Below are 22,184 nucleotides of genomic sequence, written 5' to 3'. Positions count from 1 at the left end.
TCAGCAGCATATTGTAGCGGGTCAGGGCTGTTCGGGGTTCTGTTTGTACAGTTATGTTTTGTTTATGTTGCCATAGTGACGGGTGACGCCCTCTCGCTGCGACGGTGTGTCCTTCCGGGGTCAGAGGGCGCCCTGTGTGTTGTTGTTGTTGTTGCTGTGCGGTTGCCGCGCTGAGCAGTTAGCTAGCGGCAGTGTTCTTCTGCAGATGTCAATAAACGGCTGTGCTCCCTGGCTAGCTCACGGGAAGCAAGACCAAACGACACCTCCGTCCCCTCGTTGTCTGAGCTCGCCACATTGGTGTCAGAAGTGGGATGATGGTGGCACCCCATGTTCTGACCCGAGTGACTTTTCCCCCGCCGGTCGTGACCAGCCGGTGCGCCAAAAGAAGGCACCTTGACATTTGCAGGACTTTGTGTGGGGTAATGGGGTCGTCGGGGACGACTGACCCCTTAGGTGGGGGCTATGTAGCGGGTCAGGGCTGTTCGGGGTTCTGTTTGTACAGTTATGTTTTGTTTATGTTGCCATAGTGACGGGTGACGCCTTCTCGCTGCCACGGTGTGTCCTTCCGGGGTCAGAGGGCGCCCTGTGTGTTGTTGTTGCTGTGCGGTTGCGCTGAGCAGTTAGCTAGCAGCAGTGTTCTTCTGCAGATGTCAATAAACGGCTGTGCTCCCTGGAAGCAAGACCAAACGACACCTCCGTCTCCACCTTGTCTGAGCTCGCCACAATATTAAACATATCAGGTCCCCATAAGGAGAATCATGTGCTAACGGCTGTCTAAATGACTCGGGTAAAGTTTGTAGCATGCATGCTTGTTGTTTTTGTCTGCTTCCACTTGGATGATGTCGGCGTAAATGTGCAGTCATATTCGTTGTGTTCCCACTAGTGCTGTCAGCGTTAATCTCGTTGAAATGACGTTAACGCCACAACATGGCAAATCTCCGTTAACGAGCTACCCCTGCATGGGGCTAGACAGCCAACACGTTAAGCTAACTGCGCTAACGCACTAGTTCCCACCCATGTAATTGAGCATTGCGTGGCACATCCAACATACTGTTTTACTTTAGTCCATGATGCGCTTACCTTCAGGGTCATACGTCACATGAAAACCAAAATAATTCCAAACGCCAGATCTGAATGAGGGTGGGGGAGGTTCAATTTGCCATGTTGCAAGGAGAGCTTAACTTCTGTCTCACTAGCTTGCCCTGCGCTCTTCCTTCTAACGATCCTGTCTGTGTTGAACGCTTAGTGGATCTGCGCTCGACAGTGCAGCCTAGGCAGTAGTCGAACGCAGATTCACTGAGCGCTCAACACAGACAGCATCGTCAGAAGGAAAGTTGATAAAATAAATTACAAATGTTGTATTGTTCGATACATATGCGTACCGAACCGAAAGCACTGTATCAAACGGTTCAATATCGATACGAGTATCGTTGCACCCCTAATAGAGACCATAGATTGTGTACTGTATAAGGGGGAGACAGAGAAAGCTAGTGACTCAATAATATTGCTAGTAATATATTAATATGGTTGTATTTTGCTCAGCTAGAAGCAAATTAAGTTGTGGGTTTGGATTTCAGTTCAGTTCAATAACTTGGGCCAACTACATAGATGATGGCCATACACCTGAGTTCAAATTTTCCTGTTACCCTCTAATTCCTTTGACCTCTAACTGGACAGCCAGGTGATCTCTGTCCCGTTGCCTGTGCTTCAATGACAGGAATGTTGACACTCTGATCGTGGATGTGTTCCCAGTGCTGGACACTCCAGCAAAACAGGTGATCTGGCAGTTTGTTTACCAGCTGCTTACGTATGAAGAGCAAGAGCACTGCCAGAGCAAGATTTCACGTTTTCTTGGATACAAATCCCCAGGTAAGTGCACAAATTTGTTGTAGTTTACATTTTTATGACACTTGGTATTACATATGGATTATGAAAATGTGTTTGTGTGTGAGATGGAGACTCTTCTAATGAAACGGCAGTGTCCTTTGATGTGGTCTCACTTTTCACATAACTTCAAATGAAGCAGTGGAGACTGCCAGCAAGACCCATTGCAGCCAACCTTTGCATGGAGGAAGTGGAAAGTAAAGCTCTTGGCTCTTTCACAGAGACAGCACCTAGCCACTGGTACAGATACATCAGTGACACCTGGGTCAAAATCAAAACTCAAGAACACAAAGCCTTCACAAGTTCCCCAGGGAAGATGCAAAGTTAATACAAAGATAATAATTTAATGTTTCTGGCTGTGCTGTTGTATTACGGAGGATGGAAGCCTCAACATTGAAGTTTACTGGAAGCCCACACAGACCAGTACCTACTCTTTGACTCCCACCACCCTCTGGAACACAAACTTGGGGTGATCGGGACGAATCGGGCAGAAAAAGTTCCCTTGAAGCACAACATCCCAGTGCACTTTAGACCCAACCACACACTCAGACAAAAACTGGTTCATCCCAAGGACAAAACTCCCAAACACAAGCTAAACAATGTAGTGTATGCTGTGCAGTGCAGCGAGGAGTGCTCAGACCTCTACATTGGAGAACCCAAGCAGCCGCTCCATAAACACATCGCACAGCATAGAAGAGCCACCTCGACAGGACAAGATTCATCTGTACATCTGCACCTAAAGGACAAAGGTCACTCTTTTGAGGATGCCAGTGCTCACATTTTGGACCGAGAAGAGGAGTAAAAGAGGTCATCTATGTCCGCTGTGAATCACCATCTTTGAACAGAGGTGATGCTTACGACACCAACTGTCAGCCACCTACAATGCATTTTTGAGATTCCATCTAAGGCAGCTCAACCCCCATTCACATCTTGTGTCAGGTGATCTCAACAGGTCATATGATAGGAAGGCTGAGAATCGATACGCCACTCACTGTGGTTTCATTCGAAGCCTCTGGTAGCAATGACTCATGGCTTGGCTTGGCTCATGTTACGATGCATAATGACCACCTCCTCAGAGACAGTTTCCCAATTTTTCCAATTTGTGGGACTCACCATCTTTTGGTTTAAGAACCGAAGAAGCTTCTTGAACATCTCCAAACAACTTAAAGAAGTCAGTCGACTTCGTTTCAAGCTCTTAGGACTACTATGACCAGGATGACTGAGAATCTGCAGAGACGTATGTCCTGACGATAATCACGGGTCATTTTTGGGGATCTTAAATAGAATCGCTAGTTCGGTGAAATGCAATCAACCCAGGTGCTGCAGCCCCTTACACTCCTGCATTGCAAATACATGTGTGTGTGTTCCAGTTCCACCTCCACCACCACCACCTCCCCCTCCTCCGGAGCCCGAGGTTGTCCCTGAGCCCCACCGCCGTAGCAGTTCCATGAGGGTGACAGGGACCACGTACAGGAGCAGTGTGAGGGGACGTAGCTCTGATGACCTGGTCATTGGTACACACTTGGGCATGGGTACTGAACTTTACTGTCTCTGTCATCATCAGCAGCAACATTAACACCCCGACCACCTCGGCACGCTTGACTCCTATCATGATCATGACGCCATTAGCACTGATATTGTTATCATTGTGCCTGTCCACACGGTCCTGTTTAAATTCACTTATTGATCAGAATTAAATTTTCTTCAAGCTTCTTTTATATGAACAGTTTTGTTGAAATCACTACATGCTTTTACATTTGCATATTTAATGTATTATTTAATGTATTTAACATGATCCCATGCAGTCATGTAGTAACATCAGTCTAAATCCAGTATATCTCTTTGCTGATCTCACTCACTCTGCTCACTAACTCACAAGCCACCCAAAGCCCAAATACTAACAACACATGCAAAGCTGGAATCTATATTTGGGTCTATCTCACTCATAAGAGTCTAAGTTCTTCCAATGGTTGTGTTATCATAGGCCACCGTGCAGAGCCATTACTGGAGACGGGGATGAGGCTAGCTCCAGGAGAGAGACAGTCAGGGGATGGTACCTCTCTCCCTGAAACTCCCAACAACCTCACTAATGTACGTAGCCATGCCCATTTTAATGAGACAAGATGCATATAATAATGGCAATTAAAGAGTTAGGATAAGAATTCTCAAACCAGTATATATATATTTATATATTCGTTTGCACATTTTCACCATGTAAGCTGTCAGCAGTGTACGCTGAACTGGAGAACATGTATTCAGCCAAGAGGTCCAAGTCTCTGAAGAGTCGCCCGCCTCCTGCCCCTGAGAGTTTGCTGGATCTGGACCCTCCGTCACGCACGGCATCCCCTACGATACACCTTAACACAGGTAGCTGATTGTAGACGTTTGCATTTGGAGCTGGAGTGGAATCTTACTCTAATACACAAAATCTCCATCTGTCTGTACATCATGAAAACCTCCTATATGATCAGGAGCTGAGCACCCAAACCTGACACACAGGTACATCTTAGAGCCCTGAAATTTCTTATCGGTGTCACATATTATTGGGGCGTTGTCACGTTACCTAGCAACCACCTAGGTAACGTACGTGTGTGTGTGTGTGTGTGTGTGTGTGTGTGTGTGTGTGTGTGTGTGTGTGTGTGAGAGAGGGAGAGAGATTTTAGGGAAAACATAGAAGTGAAGGGGAATGACAAAAAAGGGCTGCAGAAAAAGAAATATATACAAAAATCCTGGGTTAAACGAACAGATTTGTTTTCCTGCTGTACATAAATACACAGCAGAGCAGAGGTTTGAGACAAATACAAAATTTAATCTCCTCAAAAAATTCTTTTCCCAAGGGCTAATTTATTTTTTTTTATGACCCACGTGGGAAGGATCAGAGCAGTCCTCACAAATTAAATCTGGATCACACTGGGTTAGGCTCTGACGATTTAAAAATTTTACATCAGTAACAAAGTGCTGTCATCGAACACTGAGCTGCATACATATTTGGTGATGGTGGATGTGGAACTAGAAAACACACCATTAAGTACACCTGTCAGTCAAAAATTAGATTTCTCTGATAGTAATGTAATTACTGTATGTAATATGAACACGAGAATCATTACTTGTATTTGTTCTCATAATTCACTGACTGCAAGGTATCATTAAAGAGACATTTCTTTTAACTGCTACATTTCAACATAATTAAGAAAGCCAAGATTCTGTTGTCATCATTACAATATATCATTTCCTTGTCCTAGGTAGCCGCAAAGGCCCTTCATCCCATACATCCTGGCCGGAGCCTCTCCCCAGCCCCCCACAATCCCAGTTCTACCCATCAGGGTTAACAAGCCAGACCAGTGGGGAGTCCAACCCTTACATCAGCCTTGACAGTCCCCCTCCCTCACCTCCAGAACCCCCTGACTACCCGTCTAGCCCCCCTGCTCACCGCAGCAGCAAGCGCCGTTACACCTTCTCCAAACCGCCTCGCTCTGAAGACACGGACCGCTTTCTGGATGCACTGAGCGAGCAGCTGGGACAGAGGGTGGCAATTGTCGATGACTTCTTGACTCCTGAAAACGACTATGAAGAGGTAGAATCACATTAACACTGCACCAATTTTGCAAAGCACTGAAATGAAATTATCATCGAGTAACTGTTTAGCTACTGGGAAAACTAATGTTTAACTTTTCACAGTAATCAAAACTCCTTTAATTTCTACAAGGTGCTTTATGCAGTAAAAAATAAAATGCCTGTTAAATCCTTTGTGGCCACAAAGCACAGGACACACAAAGACATTGTTCTGTGTTTGTAATAAAAGATGCTGGGACATGTTTCCCCAGTTTGTTTAATATAAGATTTCAACAGTTTACCAGTTTAGTCTCTCTTGTTGTATAGGTCAATCTGTCTCATGCCTCTGGCTCCTATTTTGGAGTAGGTTATCTGCTTATGTTTTTATTTTTGCAGTACAACATGTCATATTTGCTCAATCCAGCATGAAAGATGAATAAAAATTGTCTTTTCTTTATTTTTGTGACTAAGAATTGCATGTTTTAAAGGGTTCTATGTGCTTTATTTTAAAGTATTATGAAATTATCTTTGACCAGAATAGTCTGTTACCCTCAGTGAATTTCTGTTGTTTCTGTGACTTCAAACAACATCATAAAGCATCATTAAAATTTACTGCCAATCTTAAGGTTTTCTCATAGGTGGACTGCCTTGACCTTGGTGTTTTTAAAATCAAAGACAATTTATAGAATAATATGTGTCATAGAGAGAGGTTCACAAGCTGTTGTTGACCTGACAAATAAATCTTCAAATGAAAGAGCATGTAAAGGATTTAAAAACTTAACTGCAGCATTTGCATTGAAATACATTGAGGAGGTTGTAGAGAACCTGCTTACACATTTATGTATTTTATTTCTGGTTAACTCTTGTAGTTTGACAAATGTACCAAAAAAATCCACTTTGGCATTAGGTCTAATGAAGTGTAATTGGTGTTAATGCCAGGATGTTGTGCAGATGGGCTTCCCAGATGAAGAGGATGATGATAATGAAGACGATTTGGTGGTGGATGAAGAAGAAAGTGGAGGATTTGTCGCTCCAGAGCTCAGCAGCCCGAGTGATGTCCAGAGCAGCAGTGGAGAAGAAAATGCCTCATCTCTGACCTACTCATCTTCCTCTGATCACATTCCCCCCCCCCCCATGACCCCTCCTCCACCCCCACCAGTCCAGTTCAATGATCCACCTCCGCCTCCTCCGCCCCCAGCACCTGCACAGAGTCAACCGCAGCACCAACAGCAGCAACAGCAGCAGCAACTAAGCTACACTCCCGAACACTCCCCAAGAACATACGTGCCCATCCGCCGGAAATCCGGCCCTCCTCCCCCACCTCCTCCCCGCAGTAATCCACCACCTAAACGCCACTCCTTGCATAAAGTCCTCCCTACAAGGGAAGACCTACAGGTGCATGCTACCATACAAGAGCTAAAAGCCTACCAAGAGCAACAAGCCTACCAGGAAAGGCAAGCCTATGAGGAGCAACAGGCGTATAAGGAGAGGCAGGCATATGAAGAGCAAAAAGCCTTTGAAGAACAACAACTCCTGCAAGAGCAGCAGGCCTTGCAGGAACAACAAGCTTATCAAGAGAAACTTTTCAAAGAGAGACAGGCTTATGAAGAGCAGAAGGCATTCGAGGAGCAAAAAGCTTTTGAAGAGCAACAGTTGTACCAAGAGCAACAGGCCTACCAAGAAAGACAAGCGTACGAGCAGCGTCAAGCCTACCAGGAGCAAAAAGCATATGAACAGCGTCAAGCCTACAAGGAACAAAAAGCATTCGAGGAGCTTCAAGCCTACAAGGAGCAAAAAGCATTCGAGGAGCTTCAAGCCTACCAGGAACAAAAGGCCTATGAGGAGCAAAAAGCCTATGAGGAGCGACAAGCCTATAAGGAGCAGCAAGCGTATCAAGAGCAACAGCTGCAACAGATCTACCAGAGCCACCACTCGATGCCTGCCCAGCCAACGCAGCAGAAAGCCCATTCACCTCTTCCTCTTCAGTCCTTACCTCCTCTTCCCTCTCCAGACTCCGTCCATCACCACGCAAACCACCCTCTTTACATGATGCGCCAAGCACAGCAGCAGCAGGCCCACCAGACTCATCATCACCGACGTCTGTCCCGTTCTGCGCCTCCCCCACACCAGCCGTCACCCCAACCAACAGGCCATCCCAGCCAACAAGGTCAGTACGTAGAGGGCATCTACCAAAGTCATCAGAGTGTAAGACCCCAGCCCCACCATTCCTCAACTGAGATGCTCCACCAGATGCACCAAGCCCCGGCTCATCATTCCTCAGCTGAGGTGCTGCACCAGTTGCAGCAATCCCAGGCCCACCACTCATCTGCTGAGATGCTTCAACAGATGCAGCAAGTCCATGCCCACTACTCATCATCAGAAGTGCTCCACCAAATGCACAAATCCAAGGCCCATCATTCGTCAACAGAGCTCCTGCACCAGGCTCAACAGATGCAGCAAATACAGCCTCTCCACTCCTCCACCGAACTTCTCCACCAAGCCCACCAGATGCATCGAGGACAGCCCCACCATTCCTCAACTGAGCTGCTCCATCAAATTCATAAACCCCAGGCGCACCACTCCTCTACAGAGCTTCTTCATCAGGCTCATCAAATGCACCAACCCAAGCCCCATCACTCCTCCACAGAGCTTCTGCATCAAACCCAGCAAGAGCCTGCATCCCTCCCAGTTCAGCTAAATCGGGATGGCCACTCCCATCAGAGCAGGAGAAGTCTAAAGGGCCATCATCAAACTGAAGTGTCGGTGCAGGGGAGGCACCAAGAGCAGCAGATCCACCAAACCCACCACCCCCAGCCCACAAAACCCTCCCCCCAGAGACCCCACTCTATCCAGCAGACGCACCACCATTCCAGCACTCCTCAGATCCACCACATCCATCACATGACCCCACAGCCACCTCCTCAGGACTACCAGCACCAGATTCAGGTCATCCACCCTCCCCAGCAGCCTCACAGGCCCCAGCCCCTTCTCTCCACGTTTCAACCCCTGCAGCCACACCAACCCACCCTCTCCACTTTTCAGCCACTGCCTCAACACCCCCAGTCCTCCACCCAAACTGCCCGCCCACAGTCACAGCCCTCGCATCATTTGCTGCAATCTCAACACCAGTCACAATCCCACAGCCAGAGCCAGCCCCAGTCCCTCCCCCACTCTCTTTCTGACCCCACGGAGCACCTAGAGCCCCCACCACCTCCTCCTCTTCCCCCACCCTGCTCCCCTCCACCTCTACCAAGACCTAGTCTGTCCAGAATGGACTCCAACCATATGAGTGTAAAGAGGCTGCGCTGGGAGCAGGTGGAAAACTCAGAAGGGACAATATGGGGACAGGTGAGTTCTGATTGGAAGCCAAAGCTTCTCAAAGTGCCACCGAGTTTAGATTTAGAATTCTAAATGTAAAATATTTTGCAAAACTATAACATTTAGACCTTTTTTAAACTAAAAAAAATTGTGTTTCTAACAGTTGGGAGCAAATTCTGACTATGAAAAACTGCATGACATGGTGAAGTATCTGGATCTGGAGCTGCACTTTGGAACACAGAAGAGCGCCAGTGAGTATAAGGGGCTGTGTGCCTAACTGGAGTGCTTTTATCTGTGTGCACAGCTAAATATTCATAAGAGATAGGGAAGCCCAGTATAAAGAGTGAAAAATACTTTGATTAGTGATTCATTTGATGGGAAGACAACATTATACGTCAACATATCAGGTTTTCAGATGTCTTTAATCACAGTCCAAGGATACAGAGATTTTTAAACAAAGAACGAGGCAGCTTCCTCTTTGGGTTGAAGGACCTTGGCTTGATCTGTCATTGTACTCTATATAATTTGCCTCTAAGAAATCAATGTAAGCTATGTAAAAGGAAAATTTAGACTAAATCTGTTTGTCCAGTCTCTCTCACCTACCTTTCTAAATTTTGACATTTAACTTCCCCGGTCTAATTTTCAGTGCCTGCCCCAGAACCATCCCCTCAGCTAGAAACCTTCAAGAAGAAAGATGTTATAGAAATTCTGTCCCGTAAGAAAGCTTACAATGCCTGTGAGTATGACTGCCTTTAATAAAATTTTTCAAATGTCATTTGTAATTAAGATGTCAAGATGAAAGTTAGAAACCATAGTTGTAGCTCTGTGAATCAGAGTTAAGTACTTTGATGATGATTATCTTCTGCCTCTAGCCATCCTGATAGCCCACCTGAAGCTGTCTCCAGGGGAACTGCGTCAGATTTTGATGAACATGGCCACAGACAGGCTGGAGCCAGCCCACATTAAACAGCTGCTACTGTATGCCCCCGATGCAGAGGAGGTCAAAAAATATGAAGAGTATAGACAGGACCCCAGCAAACTGAGCGAGCCAGATCAGTTTGTGCTGCAGGTACAGTTCTGGTTTACCGTTACCGGGCTACTTTTGAGTTTCATTGATCTTGCATTTATCTTGATCTGCCTGTTGTGCATATATCAGATGTTATCAGTACCGGAGTACCAGACCCGCCTCCAGTGCCTCCTCTTCAAGTGTTCTCTTCAGGAGAAGACAGAGGAGCTGAAAGGAGCATATGACTGTATTTACAACGCCTCCATGGAGCTGAAGACCAGCAAGAAGCTAGCTAAAATACTAGAGGTAGCCCTTATGTTCAGAAAGGTTATGTCACTGTAGATTAGAAACACATGAAAATACCACATACTTTTTTGACTAGTCTGTGAGATACTGATAAGAGACAGAGTCACTGTAGAAGCAAAGAAGGACATTCGCTAAATTATGTCTTTTTTGTGTGAAAGAAGAAGAAAAGAAGAAAAATTAAATTACTGGAGCAAAAAAATTACACTCATAAACTAGGGGTGAAAATTAACGATCAAGATAAATTACTGTTGATACAATAACAGATCTGCTTACTAATTTGTGCCCTGTTTAGTTTGTGTTGGCGATGGGGAACTACTTGAATAACAGCCAGCCTAAAACCAACAAAACTACAGGCTTTAAGATCAACTTCCTTACAGAGGTACACCGAATGATATTTAACATATTATGGAGTATTTATGTATGGGCTTGCATGTGTATTTTATGACTCCACAATATCGCGTGCAGCTGAGCACAACTAAAACAGTGGACGGGAAGTCAACATTTCTGCATATCCTGGTTAAATCGCTATGTCAACATTTCCCGGATGTGTTGGATTTTTCCAAAGATCTTACGATGGTTCCACTTGCAGCAAAAGGTAGATACATACATTTGCCTTTTAACATTCGTTGAGAGTGCCAAAAATGTACTGGCACGATCGTCAAATTTAAGTGGTTGTTTTCATTTTGGCTAGATCTGCTTTTTGTCTCTGAGCATCTTTTTCCTCTTGCCTCTGGTTTCCTATGTTGCACGCACACCTGCTTTTAGTAAACCAGAGGAACATCACCTCCGATCTGAATGACCTTCATACCACAATCCAGGACATTCGCTCAGCTTGTCAGAAGATGCCTGCGACCTCTGACGACCGCTTTGCTGTTGTCATGAGTGTATCCTTAAAACCCCCTCACTGGGGTCAGGGGACAAAGAAAACACTATGTAGTAAATAAGATTAAACATTTTTGTGCCTTAACTCTGTGGTGTTAAGAATTTCCTGGAAAACAGTCATCCTGCAATCCAGTCTCTGGAGTCTCTCCAACAGAGAGCCATGGAAGAATTCAGCAAGACTGCCTCCTACTTTGGAGAAGACGGCAAAGCCACAAATACCGAGGCCTTCTTTGGTATCTTTGCCGAATTCATAAACAAGTTTGAGGTGAGCAGGAAATATTGAGCCATTCTTCATTCAAATGATTATCTTTGTTGTGTCTGCAGCATATTTCCTTTGTAGTTCCCTCCCAGCCGTCTCAGTAGCTTTTGCTCAACCGCTTGTGATGCATAACCTAAAAGGTTGCAGATAAACAGTTGCACTGTGTTATCATCTGATGACTGCCTCATTACTTGCTATATTTTCTGCTTTGCCAGTGTTTTTATTTTTAGAGAGGGCCGTGCATTGTGTTTAGTAATGAGCACTGTCTGCATTAAATCAAAAAAGCACTCTGCTAGGTTACAGCACTGATAATGAGCTTCATGATGTAAACTAGCAGGGCCACTTTGTAAACACTCAGCATTCATTAACGTGTTCCAGCCCGCCAGACGTTTGATATTGGAGGTTTTAGATACTATACTTTAAATTTTAAAAAAGCAGAGTTTTGAAAAATGTAACACTGTTTTGCATATTTCTGTCATTTGCATTTAGTGTTCAGTATGTTAAGTGCAGCAGCTCTTTGCTTTTCCTTTTTCCTCTGCTGCTTTTTCTTTTTGAACTTTGCTGTGCTTGTGGTTTTCAAACTTATCAAACTTTTATTATTTTTTTGTTTTTTTACACCTGTTTATTAACATTTCTATGTAGTGAGTAGACCACATGAATAAAAGTACAGGGCTACACCTCTTTGTCTATGATTTCAGGTGTATAAAATCAAGTACCTGCCCGTACCTTCTGGTTTTTATAAACATCACTGGGATAAGTCAGTTCATGAAGTTTCTCACCTCCCAGATATTCCACAATCAACTCTAAAAGGTGTTATTGAAAAGTGGAGGTGTTTAAGAACCACAGCAGCTCAGCTACAAAGGGGCAGACCACATAAAGTTAAGAGCAGAGTCAACCAGTGCAACCTACATCATTAACATCAGCGCAAAAACTGTGCACCTGGAGCTTCATGGCATAGGTTTCCATGGCTGAGCACCTCCTGCAGGTGTACTGTACACGTGGCCCAGTACTTTTGTCCATATAAGGCACGCACAACGACTGTCACAAAAAATACAAATATATATCTAGAAATATTACATATTTCAATAAGCAGGATGCATGCAACAAAGCAGTTGGTTAGAAAAACTAAAAATAATACTACATAAAAGTAAATTAAAAGAAAATCCTGCATCATCTTTTTTCTGCATTTCTTTGCCACAGAGAGCTCTGAGTGATCAGCAAGTTGCTGAAATCCCAAAAAGCCCCAGGAGTCCACGAATGGCCTCCCCGCTGGCCTGGTAACACACATGCACGTGTGGAGATTACAACATGCAGTTGTTCATACAGAACAAAGTATACCCAAGTACACAAACATCCTATATACATATACCAGTATATAAATACACTAACATACAAGCACATAAACCACACATCACAATACCAAGCAAAAAAAACAAGTTAGATGAAGGGAAAAGCAGAAACATTGGCATCAAAGACAGATAATGTAGCTTTAGACCAGTGTTGTACTATATTATATGTATCTTCAATGATGAAGACCAGTCAGTAGACTGCAACCTTGTTTAACCTTCAGGATAACTCTGCTGTTTGATAGTCGCTCAGTAACATCGCATAGTTTAAGTAATATTTCTCTAAGCCCTCTAAGTTTAGGTCATTGAGCACCTGCATAGTGCGGTACGACAATGATTTAATAAAATCTTTGTGGCATAACCACGATTAAGACATAGATCCAAAAATAGATATTTAATTTAAATATATTCACACTCGTTGGTTCAGATGAAAGTACAAAAAGCAGTTTTTGAATTAGTTTGACCTTTTTAAGGTGCCCACCGCACTGAATGTAACCTAAATTCTTTACTAAGTGATGCTTGTTTTCTTAAGTAAGTCCTCAGCTTAGGATGCTTTCTTTGCAGCACTCCTTTAGTTTCAGTGGAATTTTCCATTTTCTACCATGCCAGCTGTGGTGGTAAGAATTTTTTTTTGTATTGCTGTTGTATAATGCTTAACTCCTGACCCTACCAACTTGTGTATATTAATCATTGGCTCAAAGTCACTGTTGGTGGAATTTTCCATCTCAAACCGTGCCAATATACCAGTAGGATTTATTTATTTTTTGGATTGTTCATTTTGTTTCTGCATTGCTCCTATATAATGCTTTACTTCTTATCCTACCAACATGTACGTATATAAAGGTGACACTGGCTCCAGTCTCGAAGACACTGATAACAGATTGCCGAAGTGGGATTATGTGGATCTTACAGCGGGCACTGTGCAATAAATGAATGTTTAACTGTAGTCCACTGTTTGGTGTTATATCTATTAAAGTGTAAATAGGGATTATATTGTGCGTGTGGACTGTACAGAATAAGCCAGAATATGAAGAAAACATACGCTACAATTTATAAAGCACTTTGTTACTTTAATGTATTACCCAAGTATTTCTTTTACTGAATGTGTGATATGATGGGACCATAGAGTTATACCACTGAGAGGGCGAAATATCATATCGTGTAGCAGCATTTGATATCATTTTCACACACAACTAATAACGCAGTATACCAGCTGTTCAGATATTCCAGTGCTTTGTAAAAACTGAAGCTTATAGCTAATATTTTTTGAAATCATAAGACAAATTATTACGGTAACAGTTATGTGTGCAGTCAGTAAAACCTTTGTTTTCTAATGGTATAAGTTGTAATGTTCTGGCTAAAGTACAGAATGTAAACCTCTAAGGCACTGGCGTTCATTTAAGGCCTACTAAGTGTTAAGTCTGTGTTTTGTATTGTAATCTAAATCTGACAAATATAAAGAGCTGTGTGAGATCCACATTTGGGTGAATGTCTTCTTCAGAACTTAAGCTGTCTTTATACAGGAATGCTGAATGGACTGTATTTATGCCAGGGCAAAATCAAACACCTCATATACCCGTGTCCTTACAACCTGATTACTGCTCCACATGGCATTGCTGCAACCAGTTAATCTCTGCTACTGAGGTGCAGTGTTAATGAGCCTTTGTCTTTGTAAGATAAGCCTGTATCTGCATTTTTCTCTCCTGGACGTGAACACACACACAATCTCAATGTTACTTTGATAGCATACTATCACTGCCCACATCTTTAGTGTATTTTACATGCATTTAACACATTCAGAAATCACAGTTATTTTACTGGCAACGGGACTCTGTTGTGAAAAGACTTCCCTGTGTGGAGTAATAAATCTCTTACATTTTAACTACACCGTGTCGTGGACGAGGTAAAAGTGGAGTTTGATCTTTTGGAATGGAAGAAGCTTTGATTCCCAAGTCATTCATGACACATTTGTGAATCGGTTGGCTTGCACGAGTTGACTTGCAGAGAGCCCAGCTGGAATGATACAAAGTGTGACGGTGTACTGAAAGGTAAGCTTGTTTTATTCAATTAATATCCAACAGAAAGCCTAAGAGGGTAAAATGGCGAGCTGCAGTTGTTGCCGTTATCTCAGATATAGCTGTTTTGTCATTTTTAATTCTACTATATTGGAGGAACTTTGACTAAGTCTTAAACAAGCCAGCAGATGTGTTTAAGAGTGAAGTACTTTTGGTGCTGTATAAAGCAGTCTGTCTGACATGGTGGTCAACTCAACTGCACACGCGTACATATACTCATTGGCCACTTTATTAGGTACACATTGGGTTGCACAACTGCTCATGAAGGCAAATCTTTAATCATCTAATCACATGGCAGCAACTGTGCCAACTCAAGAGGACATGCTGAAGTTCTAACCAAGCATTGGAATGGAGGAGGTTTTTTTTATTAAGGTTGTTTGTGCAAGATGAGCTCGTCTAAATATTTCAGAAATTTTTGATCTGCTGGGATTTTCCCACACAACCAGGGTTTCAGAGAATAGTCCAAGAAAAGAGAGGATATCTAGTGAGCAGCAGTTCTCTGGGAGAAAATGCCTCAGACTAGAATGGCCAAACTGCTTCAAGCTGACAAGAAGGCAAATACCCACTTGTTGCAACTAAGGTATGCAGAGGAGCTTCTCTGAACACACAACATGTCAAACGTTTAAAGTAGACATGCTACAGTAGCAGAAGACCACACCGAATACCACTGCTGTCAGCTAAGAACAGGATACAGTTCACATGGATTCACCAACGTTGGACAAAAGGAGACTGTAAAAATGTTGCCTGGATGATGAGTCTTGATTTCTGCTGCACATTTGGATAGTAGAGTCAAGGTCAAGGTAACTTTATTTATACCCATAGGCAAGGTAAATTTGCTTTACAGAAAAATTATAGCATTTGGCATCCCTTCAAAAAAATAAAATAAAAAAAAGATTTGGTGTAAACAACATGAAAGCATGGATCCACTCTGTCAACAGTTCAGACTGTGGTGGCACAGGAGATTCCTGTCACATACGGTCAGCTGAGAAATCTGCAGCAACCGTGTGATGCTTTTGTGTCGATCTGGATCAAAATCTCTGAGAAACGTTTGCTAAACTAACTGAATTTATGCCATGAAGAAAAAAGCCAGTCCAACCCAGTTCTAGCAATGTGTAAAAAAAAAAAGAGTCTGGTAATTGGATTTTATGTCTGTGTTTAAGGTGAAAAGAATTTTCTACTTCATTCATTGTTGGCTCCTGAGACTGACTTTAAATTCTTGGATTCCAGATGACCTTTGACCTTCCAGTAGAACGCCAGGGGACCAGCGTGCCCCCATCCCCATCCACATCGCCATCTCCAGGGCATGGCAGTACGCTTGACACCGTGGATATAGTGGTGCTGGTAATCTATTTTCTACTGGTGCTGGGAGTCGGCCTATGGGTAAGCACAGAAAATGATACCAACATTTTTACATGGCAATCTGTATTCTTTGTCATACAAACTAAAACGAATTCAGATCTAATGCCTTTAAATATAAAACACATTGTGAAGACCTCTGTATAGTATCTGTATCAGTGCTTTTTTCTTACTTAATCTTTGCAATCGGCAAATGTCCTTCAATGAGAGCAGAGTGATCTGTATCAAGCTTTATCAGAATTTACATTCCACTTTTTTATATTGCCCCTTTTCTTGCCCTTCTCCTATAATTAACTTCCTTTGATAACCTGGATGCTCACAAATGGAGATTAAAGATCATATTACTGTCCAGCGACAGTAAGAATGCAGTGTTTTTTTGTTGATAACAACAAAGAAAACACCTCTAAATGTAAAAAGGTGGATTTGAGGTACCTGTGTTGACACATGAAGGCACATGAAGCTACAGAGTTCACCTACATGGGTGGATTTTGTAGCTCTACAAGCTAAAATAAGTGAGCTGGTGGGTCTGAAAGCCAGCTGGGATCTTTAGAAGCAGACGCATTGTGATAATTTATACACAGAAGATACGAGGGATGTTTAGATTTGGGATTGGGCAGCGAAATTTGGGTTTTGTGGTCCTTGAGATATGTTGTCTTAGAAGTTTTAGAAGCCTTTTAACTTAATCTCTATCTTACAAATAGATTCCATCTCATCATTATGAATAAATAGGTCTTCTGTTACTGTTACCTTTAAGAGGTTCTATAACATTTCCCATGTTTTTTCCAGTCCATGTGGAGGACAAAGCGCAGCACGGTGGATGGATACTTCTTAGCCGGGAAGAACATGACCTGGTGGCCGGTGAGTTGTGCAGAAACTCTATCTAGAGCACACTTTAAAAGTCAGATGGAGGCAAAATGTTCTGATTCGGACTCTCATCTATATTTAGGTGGGTGCTTCGCTGTTCGCCAGTAACATTGGCAGTGGACATTTCATCGGCCTGGCAGGGTCAGGAGCCGCAGCGGGAATTGGTGCCATTGCATACGAGTGGAATGTAAGAAAATAATCTGTCAAAAATAACTTTGATATGAAATATTAATAGGTTTAAATTCTTGATGGTGCTGATATTTGTTAACTGACAGGGTATGATGATGGTACTGCTGCTGGGATGGCTCTTCCTGCCCATTTATATTGCCTCTGGTGTGAGTTTTCTACACACACTCTGAACAAAAGAAACAATAAGTTGTTGCATGCATGATTTTGGTCATTTATTCCCCCGTGATCTCATAGGGCTTGACCTTATTTCTTCTACAGGTGACAACGATGCCAGAGTATCTGCAGAGGCGGTTTGGTGGTAGAAGAACTCAGTTGTTTATAGCCATCCTTTCCTTATTTATTTACATCTTTACAAAAATATCGGTAGGCTATAATCCACAATAGTGATTTATTTTGTGAAGCTTTATCTGGGTTAATTTCTTTCTAGTTTCTTAGCATAAACCTATGTGTGTTTTTGGCCAGGTGGACATGTATGCAGGTGCCCTGTTCATTCAGCTTGCCTTACAATGGAACATCTACCTGGCTGTGGTGCTGCTGCTGTTAGTCACTGCTATCTATACTGTAGCAGGTGAGCTACAGTCCCGCTCATGTTGGCTGTTCTGTATTTTACCAGCTTCTAGAAGTGCATAATGTGCTGTTTGCTGTTCACAGGTGGTCTGGCTGCAGTTATCTATACAGATGCAGCTCAGACTGCTATCATGCTGGCAGGAGCTCTGACCCTCATGGGCTTCAGTAAGTGAGGATATGAGTGAAAATCACAGCTTCCAGTTTCCAACCCTTTATGATCCAGCTGATCTGACTATTTTGTCTCTATGTGTAGGTTTTGTGGAGGTTGGAGGCTGGAATGCTTTCATGGAGGGTTACGGCAAAGCCATCCCATCAATTCGTGTACCCAACTCGACCTGTGGCATCCCCCGAGAAGATGCTTTCCACATATTCAGAGATCCAGTGACTTCTGACCTCCCCTGGCCTGGTGTTATTGTCGGCATGTCCATCCCCTCCATGTGGTACTGGTGCTCTGATCAGGTCAGTGATTTTCAAAGCTAAAGTTATGAAAGTTAAAGTTATGAAAGGAAGCTTTCCCCGCAGAGAGTGTTTAATCGGTAGAGTTCAAATCAAAGGCTTCATAGGCAAACCTCGTTTCTACAGTGAAGGCAGTTCAGAGCTCGTGAGCCCTGATTTACCAACATGAGCATTAAAAATGAATTTAAGATGTAAGATGTCAAGAGATCTTTCATCTATAAAATATAAAAGTACAACTTAGAGCTTTTACATCTTGTTGACGCCGATTAAAAATTTTCTCTGGAGTACTCAGAGAGTTTTAATCTGAAAATCCTCATCTTGAGAATTACTCCGTAAAGAAGCTGGCATGTTTCAAAGGTCCAACTGAAGTGAGATAAGAAAAAGCACGGTTAGTTTTAATTAGCATTTACAGTCTTTCCAGATACACAGCAGCATCTGTTTAGCCCCTGATATCTTACAAATTCCTGAGTGATAGCAGTAAGCTTTGTGGTTCCATTCTGCCTTACATTACACAGATATGTAGTTACCTGCTTTACATATATATATTTATTGGTCAGCTTTTAATTCGGGACTCTCTGCAGGTCATTGTGCAGCGCTCTCTGGCTGCCAAGACCCTGACCCATGCAAAAGGAGGCTCCCTGCTGGCTGCGTACCTCAAAGTTCTGCCCTTCTTTGCCATCATGATCCCCGGCATGATCAGCAGGATACTTTACACAGGTACAGTGAGAACTGTAGGCTGCAGCTGGAATACTGTGTTTGACCTTACTGCATATTATAACATTAGCCTCCATAATGGTGCTGAAAGTGTGTGAGGTATTTAGGTAACACTAAACAAAAATATTGTGGATATTTGAGTTTGACTGACGCGGGTGTGTTTCTACTGTGCATAGACGAAGTGGCTTGTGCAGAACCTGAGGTGTGCAGAGAGATTTGTGGCAATCCAGTGGGGTGTTCAGACATCGCTTATGCCAAACTGGTCATGGAGCTTCTTCCTGCAGGTGAGAGACTCTTTCTGCTGCACCTCGTTTCCTGCTTCATGCTTTACGTGACGAGTCTTTTATGGTAACTGTGCGTCTTTCCTCCCAGGACTGCGGGGCTTGATGATGGCTGTGATGATTGCTGCTCTCATGTCTTCGCTGACCTCCATCTTTAACAGTGCCAGCACCATTTTTACCATGGACCTGTGGAAGAGTTTCAGATCCCGTGCTTCTGAATGGGAGCTCATGATTGTGGGCAGGTATGTGATATAAAACATGCAGCATGTATATCGTATGCTGAGACTGAAGTTTGAGCAGAAAAGCATTTCTGCACTTTATTCTCACTTAGAGCATCTACATTTGGAAAACTGAGCATAGTATTAGTTCAGTAAGTCGATCTTGTTAATGCCAACCTGTGTAAACTTTTATGATTCAATCAACAAATCTCACACAGGGGACACTGTTTAAGTTGCTGCTGCTGCCTCTGCAAGCTATTTTGAATCCCACCCCCACCTCAGCTCCTTCTTTTTATGTTGTCTGACTTAATGAATGTAATGTTTGTGGTCTTTGATGCCTGCTCTGTTCCGTAAGAGGCGTTTTGATGCTGCTCTCCCCGCCTCCAGCTTTGCATGCATGCAAAATGAAAGAGTGGGGTGATCCCATAAGAGAGCTCATATATGAATTACTGCAGATGGAAATAACAACCTACTTTAATTAAAGTGGTCCTGTCTGAGAAAGCTTTGTATAAGGCCCTTTATGTGAGCTCATCCACCAAACTTTACTCAATAATGGCTAAATGCATTGTGTCGTTTAGATTCCAGCGCCTTTAGTTTTCTGCTCTTTGTCAAATCTGTGCATTGCAGAACCTCATTATTATTGCATAACGCCCGTTTTATGGTTTGATGTGTGTGCTGCAGAGTGTTTGTGCTTGTGTTGGTTGTGGTGTCCGTTTTGTGGATTCCAGTCGTCCAGGCCAGTCAGGGTGGCCAGCTCTTCATCTACATCCAGTCCATCAGCACTTACCTCCAGCCCCCCGTCTCCATCATCTTCCTCATGGGCTGCTTTTGGAAGAGGACCAATGAGAAGGCAAGATGTTTTTTCTTCTTCTTCAGAATGTTCTTGCGATTGATCAAGTAATTCATGGAAAATACACCCGCTGGTCACTTTATTAGGCACACCTGTTCAACTTCTCGCTACTGCAAATATCTAAACAGCCATTCACATGGCAACAACTAAATGCTGCCATGTGACTGACAGACGTGTTCAAAACGACTTGCTGAACTTGAATGTGACAATAAGGAAATTTAAGTGACTTGGCACAGTTGCTGTTTGGTGTGGCATGCTTCCAGCAACTTGTTGAATCTATGCCCTAAAGAAGTTAAGTTCTGAAGGCAAAAAGCAGGTCCAACCCAGCATTAGTGAGGTGTAGCTAATAAAGTGGCCGTTGAGTGTATATTCATGTTCCATTACACTGTGTATAATGCTGATGTTTGACTCCCTCCCTGGTGCAGGGTGCTTTCTGGGGCCTGGCTATTGGCCTTGTGGTCGGGTGTATTCGTATGTTACTGGACTTCATCTACCCTGCTCCACTGTGCTATGAAGAGGACGACAGACCTGCAGTGTTAAAATATGTTCATTACCTCTACTTCTCCATGTTGCTGTCCTTCATTACCCTCGTTGTGGTGGTTGTAGTGAGCTTGGCTACAGAGGAACCAAAACCAGAGCAGGTGAAGCCACTGTTAACTTTCAAGAAAATGCCGACTGTCTTTAAACACACTTTTGCTAAGACATGAGCAATGGATGGATGGAAACATTACAAGGATCAGCTCATAACATCACTCTGTAGCACCACTAGGTGTCAATAATACCACAGGGTACATTTATAATGAGACTGTCTTGTTAATTACCTTTTAAAGTCTGAAGAGAACATTTCAACATATGTAGTGTAAGTCGCACCTCTCTACAATACATAGATTTCTTTAACTCTCAGAAAGTTTGACTGTCACTTTTGTTTCTTTAAAAAAACAAAAAAAAAAAAAAAAAAAAAAAAAACAGATTAGTCGACTCACATGGTTCACAAGACTCGACCCAGTGAAGCCTCGAGAGCAGGTGTTTGCATCAGAGCAAAGCAGCACAACATTAGATGTAATTGCTATTCAGACTGATGATGTGGGAGCCACTGGGAGAGAGGTGGGAAGCAGCAATGGAAACGCGTGTCATCACAGGAAAGGTGGGTCTCTGTCCTGCTCTCTTTTCCATTTGGCAACTCTTCAGCTCAACGCATCTATGAGACAATTCCAAGTTATTTTTCCCCTCCCTCTCTCCTTTTAACCCTTTAGATTCAGCATCGTCTGCCAGCAGTGTACGCAGTCAGTCCAAGCTGATGTCTGCCCTCTACTGGCTGTGTGGGATGGAGAGACGGAACAAGGAAGATGATCCCGCTCCGCTTCCTGCACCTGAACAAACGATCTGTTCTCTGGAGGAAAAGCCCCGTCTACAACTCATTGTTAATGCAAACCTCATCATTTGCCTCTCTGTAACCGCCTTTATCATTGGTTACTGGGCTTGATGGGCAGTAAATGGACAAAGAATGGGCTGCATGAAAGACTGTAGAGATTTGAATGTTTTATTTTTTCACTCTTTGTAAAGTTATCTTAAAAATTATAAAAATGTGGTTGACTTTTTGTAATACGAATCATATAAAAATGTCATGTCAATTGTTGCTTAAAAAACAACAACAAAAAACCCCTCAAGTAATGGACAGAGTGCAGGCAACTTGTTTTTTTCTTTTCCCAAAGAAGAGACCATTTATGAGCAATAATATTTGGCATAAAAAAATCATTCAAGATAAAAACTGTTGAACAATCTTTATTTAGATCAAAAACGCATTGCGCAGTGCATTTTGTGCAGAAGAACCACCATAAAAATGCTTAAACAACCAAAACAAGAAAAGAAAAAAAAAAAAGCTGAAAATAAGGCAAAGCTAATGAGCCATAGTAAAAAAAAATTCTACAAATTTTAATCACATGCTGGAGTTTGGTCATAGCTTTTGAGTGTGATAGAAAAATCAGTTATATTTTTGTCAGCTTTGTGAATCAGGTCCATGGAAATCAAAGAAAATTCAAACTGAAAACTGCCCTGAATAAC

General features: G+C 43.0%; 1 protein-coding gene across 2 annotated transcripts in view; it reads left to right on the top strand.

The window, feature by feature from the left end:
* LOC113020826 (uncharacterized) overlaps window positions 1-22,012 on the top strand; it is a 39,238-nt gene extending 17,226 nt beyond the window's left edge. For both annotated transcript variants that reach the window (XM_026165073.1, XM_026165074.1), the window contains 29 exons: window positions 1,718-1,869; window positions 3,255-3,416; window positions 3,869-3,975; window positions 4,104-4,251; window positions 5,127-5,458; window positions 6,376-8,784; window positions 8,918-9,005; window positions 9,401-9,490; window positions 9,627-9,823; window positions 9,911-10,066; window positions 10,359-10,445; window positions 10,532-10,661; window positions 10,832-10,950; window positions 11,049-11,213; window positions 15,856-16,008; window positions 16,771-16,842; window positions 16,931-17,035; window positions 17,124-17,183; window positions 17,296-17,400; window positions 17,500-17,605; window positions 17,689-17,769; window positions 17,858-18,063; window positions 18,642-18,777; window positions 18,951-19,058; window positions 19,147-19,297; window positions 19,955-20,123; window positions 20,549-20,764; window positions 21,093-21,267; window positions 21,377-22,012. In XM_026165073.1, the coding sequence (XP_026020858.1) occupies window positions 1,718-1,869; window positions 3,255-3,416; window positions 3,869-3,975; window positions 4,104-4,251; window positions 5,127-5,458; window positions 6,376-8,784; window positions 8,918-9,005; window positions 9,401-9,490; window positions 9,627-9,823; window positions 9,911-10,066; window positions 10,359-10,445; window positions 10,532-10,661; window positions 10,832-10,950; window positions 11,049-11,213; window positions 15,856-16,008; window positions 16,771-16,842; window positions 16,931-17,035; window positions 17,124-17,183; window positions 17,296-17,400; window positions 17,500-17,605; window positions 17,689-17,769; window positions 17,858-18,063; window positions 18,642-18,777; window positions 18,951-19,058; window positions 19,147-19,297; window positions 19,955-20,123; window positions 20,549-20,764; window positions 21,093-21,267; window positions 21,377-21,606 (6,415 nt within the window). In that variant the 3' untranslated portion in view covers window positions 21,607-22,012. The remainder of the gene's footprint in view (window positions 1-1,717; window positions 1,870-3,254; window positions 3,417-3,868; window positions 3,976-4,103; window positions 4,252-5,126; window positions 5,459-6,375; window positions 8,785-8,917; window positions 9,006-9,400; window positions 9,491-9,626; window positions 9,824-9,910; window positions 10,067-10,358; window positions 10,446-10,531; window positions 10,662-10,831; window positions 10,951-11,048; window positions 11,214-15,855; window positions 16,009-16,770; window positions 16,843-16,930; window positions 17,036-17,123; window positions 17,184-17,295; window positions 17,401-17,499; window positions 17,606-17,688; window positions 17,770-17,857; window positions 18,064-18,641; window positions 18,778-18,950; window positions 19,059-19,146; window positions 19,298-19,954; window positions 20,124-20,548; window positions 20,765-21,092; window positions 21,268-21,376) is intronic.
* Window positions 22,013-22,184: the final 172 nt, after the last annotated feature.

Source organism: Astatotilapia calliptera, chromosome 4, assembly GCF_900246225.1.
Source record: "Astatotilapia calliptera chromosome 4, fAstCal1.2, whole genome shotgun sequence".
Lineage (NCBI taxonomy): Eukaryota > Metazoa > Chordata > Actinopteri > Cichliformes > Cichlidae > Astatotilapia > Astatotilapia calliptera.
The sequence above is the reverse complement of the archived record's forward strand: the minus strand, read 5'-3'. Positions and strand labels throughout refer to the sequence as shown.